General features: G+C 39.4%; 1 protein-coding gene across 1 annotated transcript in view; it reads left to right on the top strand.

Moving 5' to 3' along the window:
- Positions 1-18675, top strand: part of LOC126077351 (DNA polymerase nu-like) — a 115545-nt gene that overhangs the window by 82704 nt on the left and 14166 nt on the right. Inside the window, exons 5-6 of the mRNA XM_049886606.1 lie at positions 6344-6537; positions 11443-11555. Of these exons, the coding sequence (XP_049742563.1) occupies positions 6344-6537; positions 11443-11555 (307 nt within the window). The remainder of the gene's footprint in view (positions 1-6343; positions 6538-11442; positions 11556-18675) is intronic.

Below are 18675 nucleotides of genomic sequence, written 5' to 3'. Positions count from 1 at the left end.
GCTTTGAAATACCTTCAGTAGTAGTGGTGTTAACTCTTCTCTGAAAGTTTGGTAGAACTCTGCAGTGAAGCCGTCTGGGCCAGGGCTTTTTTTTGTTGGAAGTTTTTTGATTACCGTTTCAATCTCTTTTTTTGTTATGGGTCTATTTAGTTGTTCTACTTCTGAATGTGTTAGTTTAGGTAGGTAGTGTTTTTCCAGGAATTCATCCATTTCTTCTAGGTTTTCAAATTTGTTAGAGTACAATTTTTCGTAGTAATCTGAAATGATTCTTTTAATTTCATTTGGTTCTGTTGTGATGTGGTCCTTCTCGTTTCTTATTCGGGTTATTTGTTTCCTTTCCTGTATATCTTTAGTCAGTCTAGACAATGGTTTATCAATTTTGTTAATTTTTTCAAAGAACCAGCTTTTGGCTTTGTTAATTCTTTCAATTGTTTTTCTGTTTTCTAATTCATTTAGTTCAGCTCTAATTTTTATTATTTGTTTTCTTCTGGTGCCTGATGGATTCTTTTGTTGCTCGCTTTCTATTTGTTCAAGTTGTAGGGACAGTTCTCTGCTTTTGGCTCTTTCTTCTTTTTGTGTGTGTGCATTTATCGATATAAATTGGCCTCTGAGCACTGCTTTTGCTGTGTCCCAGAGGTTTTGATAGGAAGTATTTTCATTCTCGTTGCATTCTATGAATTTCCTTATTCCCTCCTTGATGTCTTCTATAACCCAGTCTTTTTTCAGGAGGGTATTGTTCATTTTCCAAGTATTTGATTTCTTTTCCCTAGTTTTTCTGTTATTGATTTCTAGTTTTATTGCCTTGTGGTCTGAGAAGATGCTTTGTAATATTTCGATGTTTTGGACTCTGCAAAGTTTGTTTTATGACCTAATATGTGGTCTATTCTAGAGAATGTTCCATGTGTGCTAGAAAAAAAAGTATATTTTGCAGCAGTTGGGTGGAGAGTTCTGTATAAGTCAATGAGGTCAAGTTGGTTGATTGTTGTAAGTAGGTCTTCCGTGTCTTTGTTGAGCTTCTTACTGGATGTCCTGTCCTTCTCCAAAAGTGGTGTGTTGAAGTCTCCTACTATAATTGTGGAGGTGTCTATCTCACTTTTCAATTCTGTTAAAATTTGATTTATGTATCTTGCAGCCCTCTCATTGGGTGCATAAATATTTAATATGGTTATGTCTTCCTGATCAATTGTCCCTTTTATCATTATATAGTGTCCTTCTTTATCCTTTGTGGTGGATTTAAGTCTAAAGTCTATTTTGTCAGAAATTAATATTGCTACTCCTCTTCTTTTTTGCTTATTATTTGCTTGATATATTTTTTTCCATCCTTTGAGTTTTAGTTTGTTTGTGTCTCTAAGTCTAAGGTGTGTCTCTTGTAGGCAGCATATAGACGGATCGTGTTTCTTTATCCAGTCCGAGACTCTCTGTCTCTTTATTGGTGCATTTAGTCCATTTACATTCAGTGTAATTATAGATAAATAAGTTTTTAGTGCTGTCATTTTGATGCCTTTTCATGTGTGTTGTTGGCAATTTCATTTTTCCACATGCTTTTTTGTGCTGAGACGTTTTTCTTAGTAAATTGTGAGATCCTCATTTTCATAGTGTTTGACTTTATGTTAGTTGAGTCGTTACGTTTTTCTTGGCTTTTATCTTGAGTTACGGAGTTGTTATACCTTTTTGTGGTTACCTGATTATTTACCCCTATTTTTCTAAGTAAAAACCTAACTTGTATCGTTCTATATCGCCTTGTATCACTCTCCATATGGCAGTTCAATGCCTCCTGTATTTAGTCCCTCTTTTTGATTATTGTGATCTTTTACCTATTGCCTTCCATGATTCCCTGTTATGTGTATTATTATTTTTTTTTAATTAATCTTAATTTGTTTTTGTGATTTCCCTATTTGAGTTGATATCAGGACGTTCTGTTTTGTGACCTTGTGTTGTGCTGGTATCTGATATTATTGGTTTTCTGACCAAACAATATCCTTTAGTATTTCTTGTAGCTTTGGTTTGGTTTTTGCAAATTCTCTAAACTTGTGTTTATCTGTAAATATCTTAATTTCGCCTTCATATTTCAGAGAGAGTTTTGCTGGATATATGATCCTTGGCTGGCAGTTTTTCTCCTTCAGTGTTCTGTATATGTCGTCCCATTCCCTTCTTGCCTGCATGGTTTCTGCTGAGTAGTCTGAACTTATTCTTATTGATTCTCTCTTGAAGGAAACCTTTCTTTTCTCCCTGGCTGCTTTTAAAATTTTCTGTTTATCTTTGGTTTCGGCGAGTTTGATGATAATATGTCTTGGTGTTTTTCTTTTTGGATCAGTCTTAAATGGGGTTCGATGAGCATCTTGGATAGATATCCTTTCGTCTTTCATGATGTCAGGGAAGTTTTGTGTCAGGAGTTCTTCAACTATTTTCTCTGTGTTTTCTGTCCCCCCTCCCTGTTCTGGGACTCCAATCACCCGCAGGTTATCCTTCTTGATAGAGTCCCACATGATTCTTAGGGTTTCTTCATTTTTTTAAATTCTTTTATCTGATTTTTTTTCAGCTATGTTGGTGTTGATTCCCTGGTCCTCCAGATGTCCCAGTCTGCATTCTAATTGCTCAAGTCTGCTCCTCTGACTTCCTATTGCGTTGTCTAATTCTGTAATTTTATTGTTAATCTTTTGGATTTCTACATGCTGTCTCTCTATGGATTCTTGCAACTTATTAATTTTTCCACTATGTTCTTGAATAATCTTTTTGAGTTCTTCAACAGTTTTATCAGTGTGTTCCTTGGCTTTTTCTGCAGTTTGCCTTATTTCGTTTGTGATGTCTTGAAGCATTCTGTAAATTAGTTTTTTATATTCTGTATCTGATAATTCCAGGATTGTATCTTCATTTGGGAAAGATTTTGATTCTTTTGTTTGGGGGGTTGGAGAAGCTGTCATGGTCTGCTTCTTTATGTGGTTTGATATGGACTGCTGTCTCCGAGCCATCACTGGGAAACTAGTTTTTCCAGAAAATCCGCTAAAAAAAAAATGCAGTCAGATCCCTATCAGAGTTCTTCCTCTGGCTCAGGCTGTTCGGATGTTAATGAAGCCGCCTGGGGAGGGTGGGGGAGGGATCAGAGAGATAGGAGAGTAGCACCTCAGAATATAGCCAGAGTTGCTTGTCTTGCTTGGAATGAATATGATATCTGAGATTCCCCCGGGGCACGTCGCCTATGTGTGCTGGCTGTGTGGAGATTGCCCCCGGGGGGTCTGGCCCGCTCAAGTCATGGTCAGATCCTCTGCTGCCAGCCCCACACCCAACGTTAAGGTTCCCCTGCTGGGACGGTGCACTCTTGACTCCAAAATCAGTCGCTGCCTCCCGGGGACTTCTCGTCCCACCAGCCGCGTCACCGTGCTGCCCCCGAGAACCGGCTGGGCCCCCTCCCGGGGTTAGTTCAGGTGAGTGGAGCAGCTCCCCGTGCTTGTGCCGTGACCGCGTGTCCTGGCTGGGACGCTGCTCTCCCCGCTCCAAGACCAGTCACTGCCTCCTGGGGACTTCTCCCACCGGCTGCGTCGCCACGCCGCCTGCGCGAACCAGCTGGACCCCCTCCCAGGGTGAGTTCGGGGGCTAGGGCTGGGCCGCTTGTTTGTGCCGTCTGCTCCCCTGGGCTCTGCCCCAAATCGGGCGCCGAAGGTTACCTGACTGGTACGCTGGCTCCAGGCTCTGAAAACAATCGCTGCTTCCCCATATTTGTTCGTTCTCCGTCTCTAAATCTGTGTTTGTTGTTCAGGGTTCATAGATTGTTATGTATGTGATTGATTCACTTGTTTTTCCGAGTCTTTGTTGCAAGAGGGATCCGAGGTAGCGTCTACCTAGTCCGCCATCTTGGCCCCCAACCAGTTTTTTTCTTTTATTCTTTGTGCTTCTATTGTCATTCCTAAGAATTCTTTGCCTGACCTAAGGTTACAAAGATTTTCTTCTATGTCTTTTCCTAAGATTTTTATCGTTTTTGTTCTTATATTTAGGTTCATGATTCATTTTGAGTTAATTTTTTGTACAGTGTGAGGTAAGGGTGCAAATTTCACCCTTTTGCATGTGGATATCCATTTATTGAATATACTATTCTTTCCCCCATTGAATTTTCTTGGCACCTTTGTCAAAAATCAAATGACAGTAAAGGTAAGGGTTTATTTCTAGATTCTCAGTTCTTTCCATTGATCCTTATGTTCATCCTTATGCAGGTACCACCAGCTCTTCATTACTGTAGTTTTGGAGTACATCAGGAAGTGAGTCCTACTATTTCGTTCTTCTTTTCCAGTTGGTTTTGGATATTCTGGGCCCTTTGCATTTGCATATGAATTTTAAAATTACCTTTTTAATTTCTGCAAAAAAGTCAACTGGGATTTTGCTGCAAATTTTGTTGAATCTATAGATTGACTTTTGAAGTTTTACCATCTTAACACTATTGAGTTTTCTCATTTATGAACATGCGATGTCTTTCCACTTATTTCTATCTTTAATTTCTTTCAGCAATATTTTACAGTTTCAGTGTACAAATCTTCCTTTACTTTCATTTTTGAAAGTTTTTTGCTGGCTAAACAGTTGTAGGCTGACTTCTTTCTTTCAGTATTTTGAAGATGTCAAACCGCTATATTCTAACTTGCTTTATTTCCCATGAGAAACATGCAGCCATCCTTATCTTTGATTCTGTCTAAGTAATGTGTTTTTTCCCCCCTGGGTGCTTTTAAGGTTTTCTCTTTATCACTGGTCTTAACCAACTTGATTATGATACATCTTGGTGTAGCTTTCTCCATGTTTCTTGTGCTTGGGGCTTATTGATCTTCTTGGTTCTAAAGATTAACTTGAAGAGAATTGACATATTTACTGTTTTGAATCTTCCAGTCTTTCCAGTCCTTGAACATGGTATGTCTTTTTGTTATCTAGGTTTCCTCTGATTTTTCCATCAGCATTTTGTAGTTTTCAGCATACAGACCCTATACGTGTTTTGTTGATTTATACCCAAGTATTTCCTTACAACTGGTCCAATAAGCAGGAGCTCTTGTGGCATACTGGTTAAGCACTCAGCTGCTGGCTAAAAGGCTGGCACTCCACAGAAGAAAGATGTGGCAACCTGCTTCCATAATGATTTACAGCCTTGGGAACCCTACGAGGCAGTTCTACTCTGTCCTGTAAGGTTGCTATGAGTCGGAATTGACTTGACGGCAGTGGGTTTGGTTTTGGGACCAATAAGCAACATCATGGTAAATGGAGAAAATGTTGAAATTGTGAAGGATTTCACTTTAGTTGGATCAACAGTCAATGCCCATGGAAGCCGCAGTCAAGAAATCAAATGGCATATTACATCAGGCAAATCTGCTGCAAAAGACCTCTTTAAAATCTTAAAAAGCAAAGACATCACTCTGAGGGCTAAGATGTACTTCACCCAAGCATGGTGTTTTCAATTGTCTCATATGCATGCGAAAGCCAGGAAATGAAAAAGGAAGACCGAAGAATTGATGCATTTGAATTGTGGTGTTGGCAAAGAATATCGAATATACCATGGACTGCCAGAAGAATGAAGAAATCTGTCTTGGAAGGAAGGAGTACAGTGAGAATGTTCCTTGGAAGCAAAGATGACCAGACTTCGTTTTGCTTATTTTGGACATATTATCAAGAGGGACCAATCCTTGAAAAAAGAAAGATATCATTTTTGGTGAAGTAGAAAAGAAGAAGACCCTCAACGAGATGTGCTGACACAGTGGCTGCAACAATGGACTCAAACATACCTACTATTGTGAAGGTGGCACAGGACTGGGTAGCATTTCATTATGTTACACATAAAGGTTGCAATGAGTTGGAGCTGACTTGACAGCACCTGACAACAATTTCACGTTTTAAAGTTATTATAAATGGTATTTTTAAAAAATTTTGGTTTTCACATGTTCATTGCTGATATATAGAAATCTGATTGATTTTGGTGTTTTATCTTACATTCTGAACCTTCACTAAACTCACATTTTAGTACTAAGTGTGGTTTTTTTTTTTCTTTCTGGTAGATTACATTAGATTTTATATGTAAACATTCATGTCATCTACAAATAGTATAATTCTTCCTTTTCATTCTGTATGCCTTTTATTTCTTTTCTTGCTTTATTGCACTGGCTAAGACTTCCATTATGATGTTGAGTAGGGAAGAGACCAGATTTTGGTGGTAAGATCATGAATTTGAGTTTTGGCTTTGATTATCATTAAAAGAGATGTTCATTTACAAATTTGATTTCAGGCATTTTTTTTTCTTAATTATAAAACACGTCATATCCTAGAATAAATGCACTATGTATTTTTGATTTTGAAATTTTATCCTATTGTGTATTCACAGGCTACAGTTTCTTCTGTTAAAGGAATTGTAATATTACTAAAGAGCCAAGTGGAAGAAGGCAGTGGTCCTCTGGATGCCTCAGCCTCTGATGGCATTCTTGAGGAATTCATTTCTGATGATAGGTATATTTACATAAAAATAGAGCAGTCTTCTATTTGGGGACAGGAACAAGATATACATACTCAATTTGCCAGGTAAGAAATCTTTACTTGTTCCTTTAAATTCTAGATAGATAGATAGGTAGGTAGGTAGGTAGATAGCAAAAACCAAACTCTGCCATCGAGTTGATTCTGACGAAATAAAGGAGATAGATAGAAAAAAAAAAAAAAGCTGCTGTTAATTCTGCTTCGACCCATGGCAACCCCAGGTACAACAGAACGAAACATTGCCTGTCCTGCATCATCCTCACGTTTGCTGGTATATTTGAGAACATCGTTGCAGCTATTTTAAATCTTAACTGACATGCCTGATTTACCCTAATTTGAAATCTCCCAAACACCAGTTAATTATTTAACTGTTCAGATGCTTCATGTGGAGACACATGAAATAAAATGGATCTAAAATACAGAAACGATAGGGACCAAAGAAGGTTCCTGGACCCTTCCCTAAACCTCTGCAAACACTGGCTCGCTCTCCCCAAAATGCTTCTGGGGTAGATGTTACATAGCTTTTCTTTGGAGCCTGTCCAGTGTTTGAGTTAACTTTACAATGTGAAGCTGGGGAGAAAACCATCTTCCCCAAGGCCTGAAAACCCATCGTCACTCCCTGCCAGATTGCCAGATGAGTTTCTTTATTATACTTGTTCACTCACTCACTGCATTAGAATGTTAAGTCATCACTACCTTCAAACAGTAAATTTCCCTCCATACCATCAAGGATGTTACTAATTTCAAAGCTCTGATGACATAAAAACAAGCAAGACATATCTCATTGGACCTGCCTTCTTAGAACCACAGAATTTTAGAACAGGCGTGGATGCTTCTGTTCTGGGCTGAAGTCTATGCCCACATCATCGTCTCCTTGCTCATATTATGCACAAAATAAGGTTCCTCCCTTGGGTGGGTGGTATCCACTGCCTGCCTGCCCAGCCCTCTGAGCGTGAAGTCAGTTAACTGCCCATGGGAGAGCTCTTTGAAGCTGCTGCCCTGATGAGGAGTTCAGGGAGGCTCAGGATGAGAAAGCAGGGCCTAATACTGGTCCTTCCATATTTACCATAGACTCATTGGACTCTGGCTGGTTTTAGGTAATTTTGGAGAGAAGGAGACAATGTTAGTCCAATATAGCACTCTGCTCCCAGGAATTCCATAACCTTCTTTTCACATAATCTTCTTTGGAAAGAAAAATTAAGGCAGGTCTATTCTATGGAAAGAGAAACCCTGGTGGTACAGTGGTTAAGCTCTCAGCTGCTAACCAAAAGGACGAGAGTGAACCCAGCAGCCACTGTAGGGGAGAAAGATGTGGCAGTCTGCTTCTGTAAAGGTCTTGGAAACCCTGTGGGGCAGTTCTGCTCTATCCTGTAGGGACACTGTGAGTTGGAATTGACTCAGTGGCAATGGGTGTATTCTGTGGAATACTCTTTCTATAAGAATGGGCTCCTCATATTTCTATGGCCTTTCCTGAATTCCAGATTTATATATCCTACTCAACATTTTCCACTTGGACATTTAATGGTCATTTCAATCTTAACATGTCCAAAACTGAGCTCGTTTTCTCCCTGAAGCATGCCTTTATCATCTTAGTTAATGTTAGCACTAAGCCTTCCATTAACTCAGGCCAAAGCTCTCGACGTTATCTTTGACTTCTGTCTTTTTTTCACATACACATCCAAGCTCACAGCGAATCCTACTTGCTCTGCTTCAAAATATAACTAGAATCTGACCTGCTCTTATCCCTGTACTAGTGCCACCCTGGTCTAGACCATCACCTCCTGACTGAATGGTGGCAGTAGCATCCAAATTGGCCTCCTGCTCCCACCCTTGCTTCCTTCAGTCTGTTTTCAGCAGAGCACCCAAGCCATCTAGTTAAAATGTAGTATAAACCAGATCACATCACTCCACTGCTCAGAGCCCTCCAGCAGCTCCTGCTTCACGCTGAAGAAAAGCCCATGTTTCTCTGATGGCCCTTGAGGTCGACATGCTCTGGCCCCTCCACTGTATCTCACACCTAAGGTCCTCGTTCTCCCTGTCCCTCTTCCCCAGATGTCTGCATCGTTGCTACATTATTCCTTTATGTTTTTCTTTATCGCCTCTTCCCCTTTTTAAAGCAAATTATGAAAACAACAAAAGTAGAGAGTAGTATAATGAATCCATACATGTATCTACCTAGGCCACAGTTACCAAAGATTTTGCCATACTTCCTTTTTCGGGGGGGAGGGGAGGACCTGGGATTAAAGAAAATTCCAGACATGTCTTTTGACCCCCACGTCTCATTTTTTTTTTTTTTTGTCTCAGTGTATTTCTAAAAAATATGGGCATGTTTTTATGTAGCCACAGTGCCGTTTCCAGACTCCACAGACTTAACCATGTTTCCTTGGTATCAGTTGATACCCAGTCCGAATGTAAAGTTGCCTGATGGGCTCAAAGTGTCCTTCCACACTTGATTTATTGGAATCAGGAGCCAGACAAGGGCTATGCAGCCTTTTCCTTAATGATTTTTTCCATTGATGAGGGTCATCTGAATCTCAATTATGGCTTGTAAAATGGTGATTTTTCTAACTATCATTTCTTCCACATTTAATAGCTAAGACCTATAAAGGACTTTCCTTCATCAGCTAGGCTTTTTGTTCACTTAGCCATCACATCTTCACTCAGATGTTACTTTATCAGCAGAGCCCTCCCTGACTACGCCTGTCACACACACGCACTCCTGTCTCCCTTTCCCCCTCATAACACTTACCGCCATTGACCATTCTACGCACTTCACTTACTTTGTTTACTGTGTCTGCCCCTAAGCTCTCTGAAGGCAGGAACCTTTGTGCTTTGTTCATTATTTTATCCCCACAGCCAAGAACGATGCAGGTGTTCAATAAATACTTATTTTTTGAATGACCGAATGCCAAAACTTAATTTTTATAAATTTCAAGACAGTTACGAGAAGATACTACCTCAAGTGCCATATTATTGGGAGTAATAATCCCAGTTCTGTGATGGTATCTATGAGGTTTGAAATGAATTTAATTAAATCCTATTTAAATTAACATACACATAAACAAGATTTTACACAAGAAGTATTTTTTATAACATTTATTAAACACCTGTGAAATGTCTTTTCACATATGTGACATTGCTTAATCCTCACATTAACTCTATAAGCCAGGTTTTATTAATTCCATTTCATAGATGAATCTCAGAGAGATAATTAGAGTTAAATATCAGTCTTGAGATTTGAACTTGAGTCTCCTGACTGACTCTGTTAAAAAAAAAAAATACTCTGTTAGTGCCTGTTTATTTTGCAAATGTGACATCCTCGGCTCATACAATGTAAATAATTTATAAAACACTGTTTAGTCACTTTACTCACATGATATTCTTTTTGTTAGTCTTAATCAAGGTAGGAATCAACTAGCTGCTGTCTCTTATCAGTTAGTGTTGTAGTTGTTAGATGATCTCATTAAGGACCTCCAGGTTTCGTGTGTAAAAGAGCAGCCAAGTGGAAGGTATGCTCCAGCTGCCCCTAGCGTTTTCCTCCCTTTTATGCTTCTCACTCCTTCTTGCCCTTCTCCTTCCCTCGGTGTCCTCCTCCCCAGTCCAGCCAAGTCACGACCTGGAACAATGCCCTCTGGGACAATGCCATCGGCACTTTGCGTTCCCCACGATCCTGGCTTACCTGTTTGAAGTGAAACAATCAAGAAAATGCAAAAAGGCCTAAAAAAAAGTCCATCCTTGGAGCACAGATTTCTCAGCTCAAGACAAGCAAAATCTAACTACATATTGACTTGTTCGGCAGAACTAACCGGACTTCTGGTTTTTTCCTTCCTCAGCGCTGTCTGAAGAACCTCATTAATGTCTTAATAAGCACTTACTGGAAAGGCAGATCGAGCATGTTAGCTTAGCGTTTGGCCTCTGGCAGCCCAAGATATGGCCTTCAGACTTCAGACATCAGCTTTGCCACTTGTCAGTTGTGTTAATTACTTAACCTGTCCGACCCTCAGTTTCCTCATCTGTAAAATGGATCTGGTGCCTGGTTAATAGGACTGTGATAAGGTTTCAATGCAGCAGTCTTTGTGATGTGTTTAACCTAGTATGTGGCACACGGTAAGTGTGTAGTAAAGGGGAACTCTTGTGATCCGTAGTCAAGGCGCTCAGGATGTAATGGGAGATACAGGAGATACAGTGTAGCAAAAGGGTCCTTGCTGGCACAGACCCGTGCACCGGAGGATAGAAGAAACGTAGGTGCACGAGCCACTCCCAGTCCGGGGAAGACCCGCCAGCAGAAATCACGGGAGGAGAATTTTAGGCGAGAGTACAGCATATGCAGTGGTCCGGGAGTGTGCGAGGACGTGGCACACTCTGGTGATGGAGGAAAGAAAATGCCATGTGATGAGCAGGCAGAATGTTTGGAGGGAGTGCTGGAGATTTATGTTGGGGCCAGGCTGGAAGGAGCCCAGAATGTGTGTGCGCTGCATGGGAACGTGGGTCTTTTCTGCAGGTAATGAGTTGTACCCAGGAATAGGCACTTAAAGGCTGTATGACCCTGGGATATTCTGTAGCCCTTCTGTATCTCAGTTTCATCAGCTGTAAAATGCAGGTAGCAAAGCATCCCTGCCTCATGGGAGTTTTCAGTTAATCTATGCTCAGCTCTCAGAAGAAGGAAGATCTGTCTGGTAGCATGTAGTGCTATAAAAAAAAAAAAAAAAAAACAGTGTCATTGACTCATAGCGACCCTATAGGACAGAGTAGAACTGCCCCATAGAGTTTCCAAGAGCGCCTGGCGGATTCAAACTTCCAACCCTTTGGTTAGCAGCTGTAGCACTTAACCACTATGCCACCAGGGTTTCCTGCTATATGGGATAGTTATTAGTGGCAACCGTACTGCTGTTTTTCCAAGGTCAAAATTTCTAACTTAATGTCTAAATCAATTCATTTCTTTTCATCTCCTAGGAAAGTGCTGCTTCAAACACTGAAATGTAAATGTCCTGTTATTTGTTTTAATGCGAAGGATTTTGTGAGAGCCATGCTCCAGTTTCTCGGTGACGATGGCAGCTGGAAGCAGGGTGAGTTATAGTGCAATCTCCTAAATCTAACCGTCCAGCGGTGGCTCCTCCTGGGAATGGAGGGACCAAGAGGCTGTCATGTTGAGCAGCTCTAGGGGACACCCAGCCACGTCGACTCTGATGTGCCCCTGCATGGCCAAGTGCCCTCAGGGTGAGGAGGGCCTTTCCCTTTCTGTTTCTATATTATTTGAAAATTTACAAGGATATATTACTTTTGTAGTTTCAAAAAGAAAAGTATTAACTTATACGGCATGGTCAGGATGGGATTTGTTGTGATGGCAAATGGCTTATAAATTTTCTAAGAATTAAACTATACTCCAGGGTAATTAACATCAAAGTTATCTAGAACATCTTTCATCTTTCATTTAGAATAATAAAGATTTTTATAACTTTTTTACTAGATGGACCGAGATGAGATAAGGCACATATAGCAAAAATGTTAATTTTAGAATTTAGCTGGTGGGCATATGAATACTGACTGTACTATTCTTTCAACTTTTCTGTATGTTTGAAAACATAATAAAACATTGAAAAAAACCCTTTTTATTATAGAATTTTTCCAACACAAACAAAAGTATCCATCACCCAGTTTCAACAGTTACCAACGTGTGGCCAATCCTCTTTCCTCTGTAATTCCACATACTTTCAGACCCCTCACCCTTTGGATTATTTTGTAGTAAATCCCAAACATGATATAATTGATGTGTAAATATTTCAATATGTATGACTAAGATACAAGAATCCCCGCTTTTAAGATAATACCACCATCACTCCCAAAAAATATCAGCAATAATTTCTTTTTTTATAAACTCCCTGGAACCTTTTTTTTTTAATAGTACTTTAGATGAAGCTTTACGAGCAAACCAGCTTCTTATTAAATAATTAGTACACATATTGTTTTGTCACATTGGTTACCAACCCACGACATGTCAACACTCTCCCCTTCTCCGCCTTGGGTTCCCTATTACCAGCTTTCCTGTCCCCCGCCTGCCTTCTAGTCCCTGCCCCTGTGCTAGTGTGCCCATTTAGTCTCGTTTTGTTTTACGGACCTGTCTAATCTTTGGCTGAAGGGTATGAACCTCAGGAGTGACTTCATTACTGAGCTAAAAGGGTGTCTGGGGGGTCACACTCTTGGGGTTTCTCCAGTGTCTGTCAGGCCAAGTAAGTCTGGTCTTTTTTTGTGAGTTAGAATTTTGTTCTACATTTTTCTCCAGCTCTGTCTGGGACCCCCTATTATGATCTCTGTCAGAGCAGTTGGTGGCGGAAGCTGGGCACCATCTAGTTGTGCTGGACTCAGTCTTGTGGAGGCTATAGTAGTTGTGGTCCATTAGCCCTTTGGACTAATCTTTCCCTTATGTCTTTGGTTTTCTTCATTCTCTCTTGCTCCAGATGGGGTGAGACCAGTGGAGTATCTTACATGGCCGCTTACAAGCTTTTAAGACCCTAGATGCTACTCACCAAAGTAGAATGTAGAATATTTTCTTTATAAACTATGCTATGCCAATTGAGCTACGTGTTCCCCAAGACCGTGGTCCCCACAGCCATCAGCCCAATAATTTGGTCCCTCAGGGAGTTTGGATGTCTGTATGAGGCTTCCAAGACCTTGCCTTGGCCAAGTTGTGCTGGCTTCCCCAGTATTGTGTACTATCTTACGCTTCACCGAAGTTACCACTTATCTATTGTCTATTTAGTGCTTTTCCATCCCCACCCCTTGCCTCCCTCACAGCCATCAAAGATTGTTTCTTTTTGTGTATAAACCTTTTCATGAGTTTTTATAGTAGTGATCTCATACAATATTTGTCCTTTTGTGATTGACTAATTTCACTCAGCATAATGCCCTCCAGATTCATCCGTGTTGTGAGATGCTTCCCAGATTCATCATTGTTCTTTATTGTTGCATATTACTCCATTGTGTTTACCTACCATAGTTTGTTTATCCATTCCTCTGTTGATGGGCATCTAGGTTGTTTCCATCTTACTGCTGTTGTGAACAGTGCTGCAGTGAACATGGGTGTGCATATGTCTATTCAAGTGACGGCTCTTTTTTCTCTAGGATATATTCCTAGGAGTGGGATTGCTGGATCATATGGTATTTCTATTTCTAGCTTTCTAAGGAAGTGCCATATTGTTTTCCATAGTTGTCGTACCGTTTTACATTCCCACTAGCAGTGCCTGAGAGTTCCAGTCTCCTCCCAGTCTCTCCAGCATTTGTTATTTTCTGTTTTTTTGATTCGTGCCAGTAATGCTGGGGTGAGATGATATCTCATTGTGGTTTTGAGTTGCATTTCACTAATGGCTAGTGATCACTAGCATTTCCTAATGTGTCTGTTAGCCACTTGAATGCCTTCTTTGGTGAAGTGTCCATTTTCTTTGCCCATTTTCTAATTGGATTATTTGTCTTTTTTGTTGTAGACGTGTTAGATTTTTCTGTAGATTTTAGAGATTAAACCTTTGTCGGATTTGTCACAGCCCCAAATTTTTTCCAAGTCTGTAGATTCTTTTTTTAATTTTTTGGTGAAGCCTTTTGATGAGCATAAGTGCCTAATTTTTAGAAGATCCCGGTTATCTAGCTTATCTTCTGGAGTTTGAGTGTTGTTAGTTAATGGTTTGTAACCTCTTAATGACATGTGTTAGGGCTTGCAGCATTTACTGTATTTTTTCTTCTATAAACTTCATAGTTTTTGGTTTTATATATGGGTCTTTGATCCATTTTGAATTAGTTTCTGTGTGTGGTGTGAGGTATGGGTCCTGTATCATTTTGTGGATGGCCATACCGTTTTGCCAGCACTGTTTGTTAAAAAGAACATGTTTTCCTCATTGGATGGACTTCAGGTCCTTGTCGAAGATCAGGTGACTGTAGGTGGATGGATTTACACCTGGTTCCTCAATTCTGTTCCATTGGTCAATGTATCTGTTGTTGTACCAGTACCAGGCTGTTTTAACTACCGTAGCTGTATAGTAGGTTCTGAAGTCAGGTAGTGTGAGTTCCCCTACTTTTTTCTTCGCCTTCAATAGTGCTTTACTTATCTGGGGCCTCTTCCCTTTCCTTATAAGGTTAATGATTAGTTTTTCCATCCCTTTAAAGAGTGTTGTTGGTATTTGTATCGGGATTGCATTGTATTTGTGGATTGCTTTGGGTAAAAAAAAAAAAAAAAAATTTTTTTTTTTGGGGGTAGAATTGACATTTTCACAATGTTGAGTCTACCCATCCATGAGCATGGTATGTTTTTCTATTTATGTAGATCTCTTTTGGTTTCTTGCAGTAGTGCTTTGTAGTTTCCTTTGTATAGGTCTTTTACATCCTGGTTAGATTTATTCCTAAGTATTTTATTTTTTGAGGGGCTAAAAATGGTATTGTTTTCCTGATTTCCCTTTCATCGGTCTCTTTATTGGTGTATAGGAATCTAACTAATTTTTGTATGTTTATCTTGTGTTGTGCTAATCTGCTCAATCCTTCTATTAGTTCCAGTAGTTTTTTCATGGAGTCTTTTGGGTTTTCTATGTGTAGTATCATGTCATCCACAAATAGGGACAGTTTTACTTCTTCATTACCAATTTGGATGCCCTTTACTTCTTTTTCTTGCCTTATTGCTCTAGCTAGGACTTCCAGCACAGTGTTAAATGGGAGTGGTGATATAGGTCATCCTTGTCTTGTTCCTGTGCTCAAGGAGAATGTTTGCAGCCTCTCTCCATTAGGAATGATGTTGGCTGTTGGTCTTGTTTAGATGCCCTTTATTGTGTTGAGGAGTTTCCCTTCTGTATCTATTTTATTGAGGGTTTTTATCAGGAATGGGTGTTGAACTTTGTTGAATGCCTTTTCTGCGTCGATTGAGATGATCATGTGATTCTTTTATTTATGTGGTGGATTACACTGATTTTCTAATGTTGAACCATTCTTACATACCTGGTATGAATCTCGCTTGGTCGTGGTGTCTTATTTTTTTGATATGATACTGAATTCTATTGGCTAGAATTTTGAGAATTTTTGCATTGATATTCACGAGAGATACTGGTCTGTAATTTTCTTTTTTTATGGTGTTTTTGCCTGGTTTTCGTATCAGTGTTACGCTAACTTCATAGAATGAATTTGGAAGTAGCCCTTCCTTTTCCATGTTCTGAAATAGGTTGAGTAGAACTGGTGTAAGATCTCTGCAGGTTTGGTAGAATCCTCCAGTGAAGCTCTCTGGGCCAGGGCTTTTTTTGTTGTTGTTGTTGGGAGGTTTTCTTTTTTTTTTTTAATTACCTTTTCAATCTCTTTTCTTGTTATGGGTCTGTTCAGATTTTCAACATCAGTTTGTGTTAGTTTGGGTAGGTAGTATGTTTCTAGAAATTTCCTCTAGGTTTTCAAATTTGTTGGAGTGTAGTTTTTCATAGTACTCTGTTATGATCCCTTTTATTTCATTTAGGTCTTTTGTAATGTTCCCCATTTCATTTCTTATTTGGGTTATTTGCCTCCTCTCCTGTTTTTCTTTTGTCAGTTTGGCCAGTGATTTGTTGATTTTGTTGATCCTTTCAAAGAACCAACTTTTTGTTTTGTTGATTCTTTCTATTCTTTTTCTATTCTCTATTTCATTTATTTCTGCTCTGATCTTTACTATTTCCTTTCCCCTGGTGGATGTGGACTTCTTTCGCTGTTCTCTTTTTATTTGTTGGAGTTGTGTAGCTAATGTTTTGACTTTTGTCCTGTTCTTCTTTTTTGATGGGTGCATCTATTGCTATAAATTGACCTCTGAACACACGTTTGTTGTTTCCCAAAGGTTTTGGTATGATGTGTTTTCACTTTCGTTTGATTCTAGGAATTTTTTGATTCTACCTGTGATTTCTTCCATTACCCAGTGGTTTTTAAGCAGGGTGTTATTTGCTTTCTGTGTAATTGATTTTTTTTTTCCTTGCTCTTCCTGTTGTTAATTTCTACTTTGATGGCATTATGATCTGAGAAGATACTTTGTATTACCTCAGGGTTTTGGATTTTGTTCAGGGTTGCCTTGTGGCCTAAGATTTGGTCTATTCTGGAGAACATTTCATGTGCATTGGAAACAAATGTGCACTTTGCAGCTGTTGGGTGGAGGGTTCTACATATGCCTGTGAGGTCAAGTTGGCTGATTGTGGCCTTTAGATCTCCTGTATCTTTGTTGGGTTTCTTTTTAGGTGTTCTGTCCTTTACCAAGTGGTGTGTTGAAGTTGCCTACTATTACTGTGGAACTGTCAATTTCTCTTTTCAGTGCTGTCAGAGTTTGTTTTATGTATTTTGGAGCCCTGTCATTGGGAGTGTAGATATTTGTTATGGGTATGTCTTCATGAAGGAGTTTCCCCTTATTCATTACATAATGTCTTTCTTTGTCTTTTATGGTGGATTTTGTTTTAAAGTCTATTCTATCTGAGACTAGTATTGCCACTCCTGCCCTTTTTGGGTAGCTCTTTGCTTGATATATTTTTTTCCATCTGTCACGGATTGAATTGTGTCCTCCAGAAATATCTGACAACTTGGCTAGGTCATGATTCCCTTGTATGATTGTATGATTATCTACCATTTTATCATCTGATATGATTTCCCTATATGTTGTAAATCCTATCACTATGATGTAATAAAATGCATTATCAGCAGTTGTATTGATGAGCTCTACAAGATTAGATGGTGTTTTAAACCAATCTTTTTTGAGATATAAAAGAGAGAAATGAGCAGAGAGGCATGGGGACCTCATACCACCAAAAAATCAGTGCCAGGAGCAGAGTGCATCCTTTGGACCTGAGGTTCTGCACTGAGATGCCTGCAGACCAAGGGAAGACTGATGCATCACAAGCATCTTCCTCCAGAGCCGACAGAGAGAGAAAGCCTTCCCCTGGAGCCGGCACCCTGAATTCAGACTTCTAGCCTACTGGACTGTGAGAGAATAAACTTCTCTTCGTTAAAGCTACTCACTTGTGGTATTTCTGGTGTAGCAGCACCGGATGACTGAGACACCATCTTTTCATTTTTTATAAATTTATATCTTTGTTTCTAAGGGGTATCTCTTGTAGAGAGCATATTGATGGATCCCATTTTCTTTTTTATCCATTCTGTCACTCTCTGTCTCCTTATGGTACATTTAGGCCATTTACATTCAGCCCAATTATTAAAAAAAAAAATTATTGATAGGTGTGAATTTATTCTGCCATTTTGTAGTGCTTTTTTTTTTGTGATGCTGACATTCTCTTTGTTCCTCTTACTCTCCTGTGCTGAATTCCTTTTGTTTGTGGATTTTTTTTTTCTTTTTGTAGATTTTATTTTTACTGAGACTTTATGTTTTTCTTCTTTATTTTGATGAGTAGTTTGTTAACTTACTTTGTGGTTACCTTGAAATTTACCCTTATCTTCCTAAGTTTGAACCAGTCTTTTATGACTTTGTATCACCTTCACTTCCTCTCCATTTGAAAGTTCTATACCTATACCATTTATTCCCTCTTTTATTGTTCTGACATTGTTGTCATTTGCAGATTAACCTCTCTGGTTCCCTGTTGTAATTCTTTTGGTTTTGATAGTCCTTGTGAGTTCTTTTCCTGGTTTGGTATCTGGCTGGTACAATCTTGCATCCTAGATTCAGGCTGTAGTCTGATGTTGTTTGTTCTCAGACTGAAGGACTCCCTTTAATAATTATCGTAAGTTTGGTTTGGTTTTTACATATCCCCTTAATTTCTGTTTATCTGGAAATGTCCTAATTTCACCGTCATATTTGAGAGTTTTGCAGGATATATTATTCTCGGTTGGCAATTTTTTACTTTCAGGGTTTTATATTTGGCATCCCATTGTCCTCTTGCCTGCATAGTTTCTGCCAAGTAATCAGAGTTTAGCCTTATTGTTTCTTTTTGTACATGATTTTTTGTTTTTCTTGAGCTGCTCTCAGGGTTCTTTCTTTGTCTTTGGTTTTAGCCAGTGATTGTGCTGTGCCTTGGTAGTTTTCTTTTGTGGTCTATCCTATATGGGTTTCGTTGAGCTTTTTAGATGGTCAGCTTTTCGTCTTTCATGATATAAGGGAAGTTTTCTATCAGCAAGTCTTCAATGATCCTCTCTATGTTTTCCGTTTTCTCCCCCTGTTCTGGAAGCCCTATCGCATGCAAATTTTTGCTTTTGATTGTATCCCAC

Source organism: Elephas maximus, chromosome 5 (assembly GCF_024166365.1).
Source record: "Elephas maximus indicus isolate mEleMax1 chromosome 5, mEleMax1 primary haplotype, whole genome shotgun sequence".
Taxonomy (NCBI): Eukaryota; Metazoa; Chordata; class Mammalia; order Proboscidea; family Elephantidae; genus Elephas; species Elephas maximus.
Note: the sequence above shows the minus strand (reverse complement) of the source record. Positions and strands in the feature narration are given on the sequence as shown.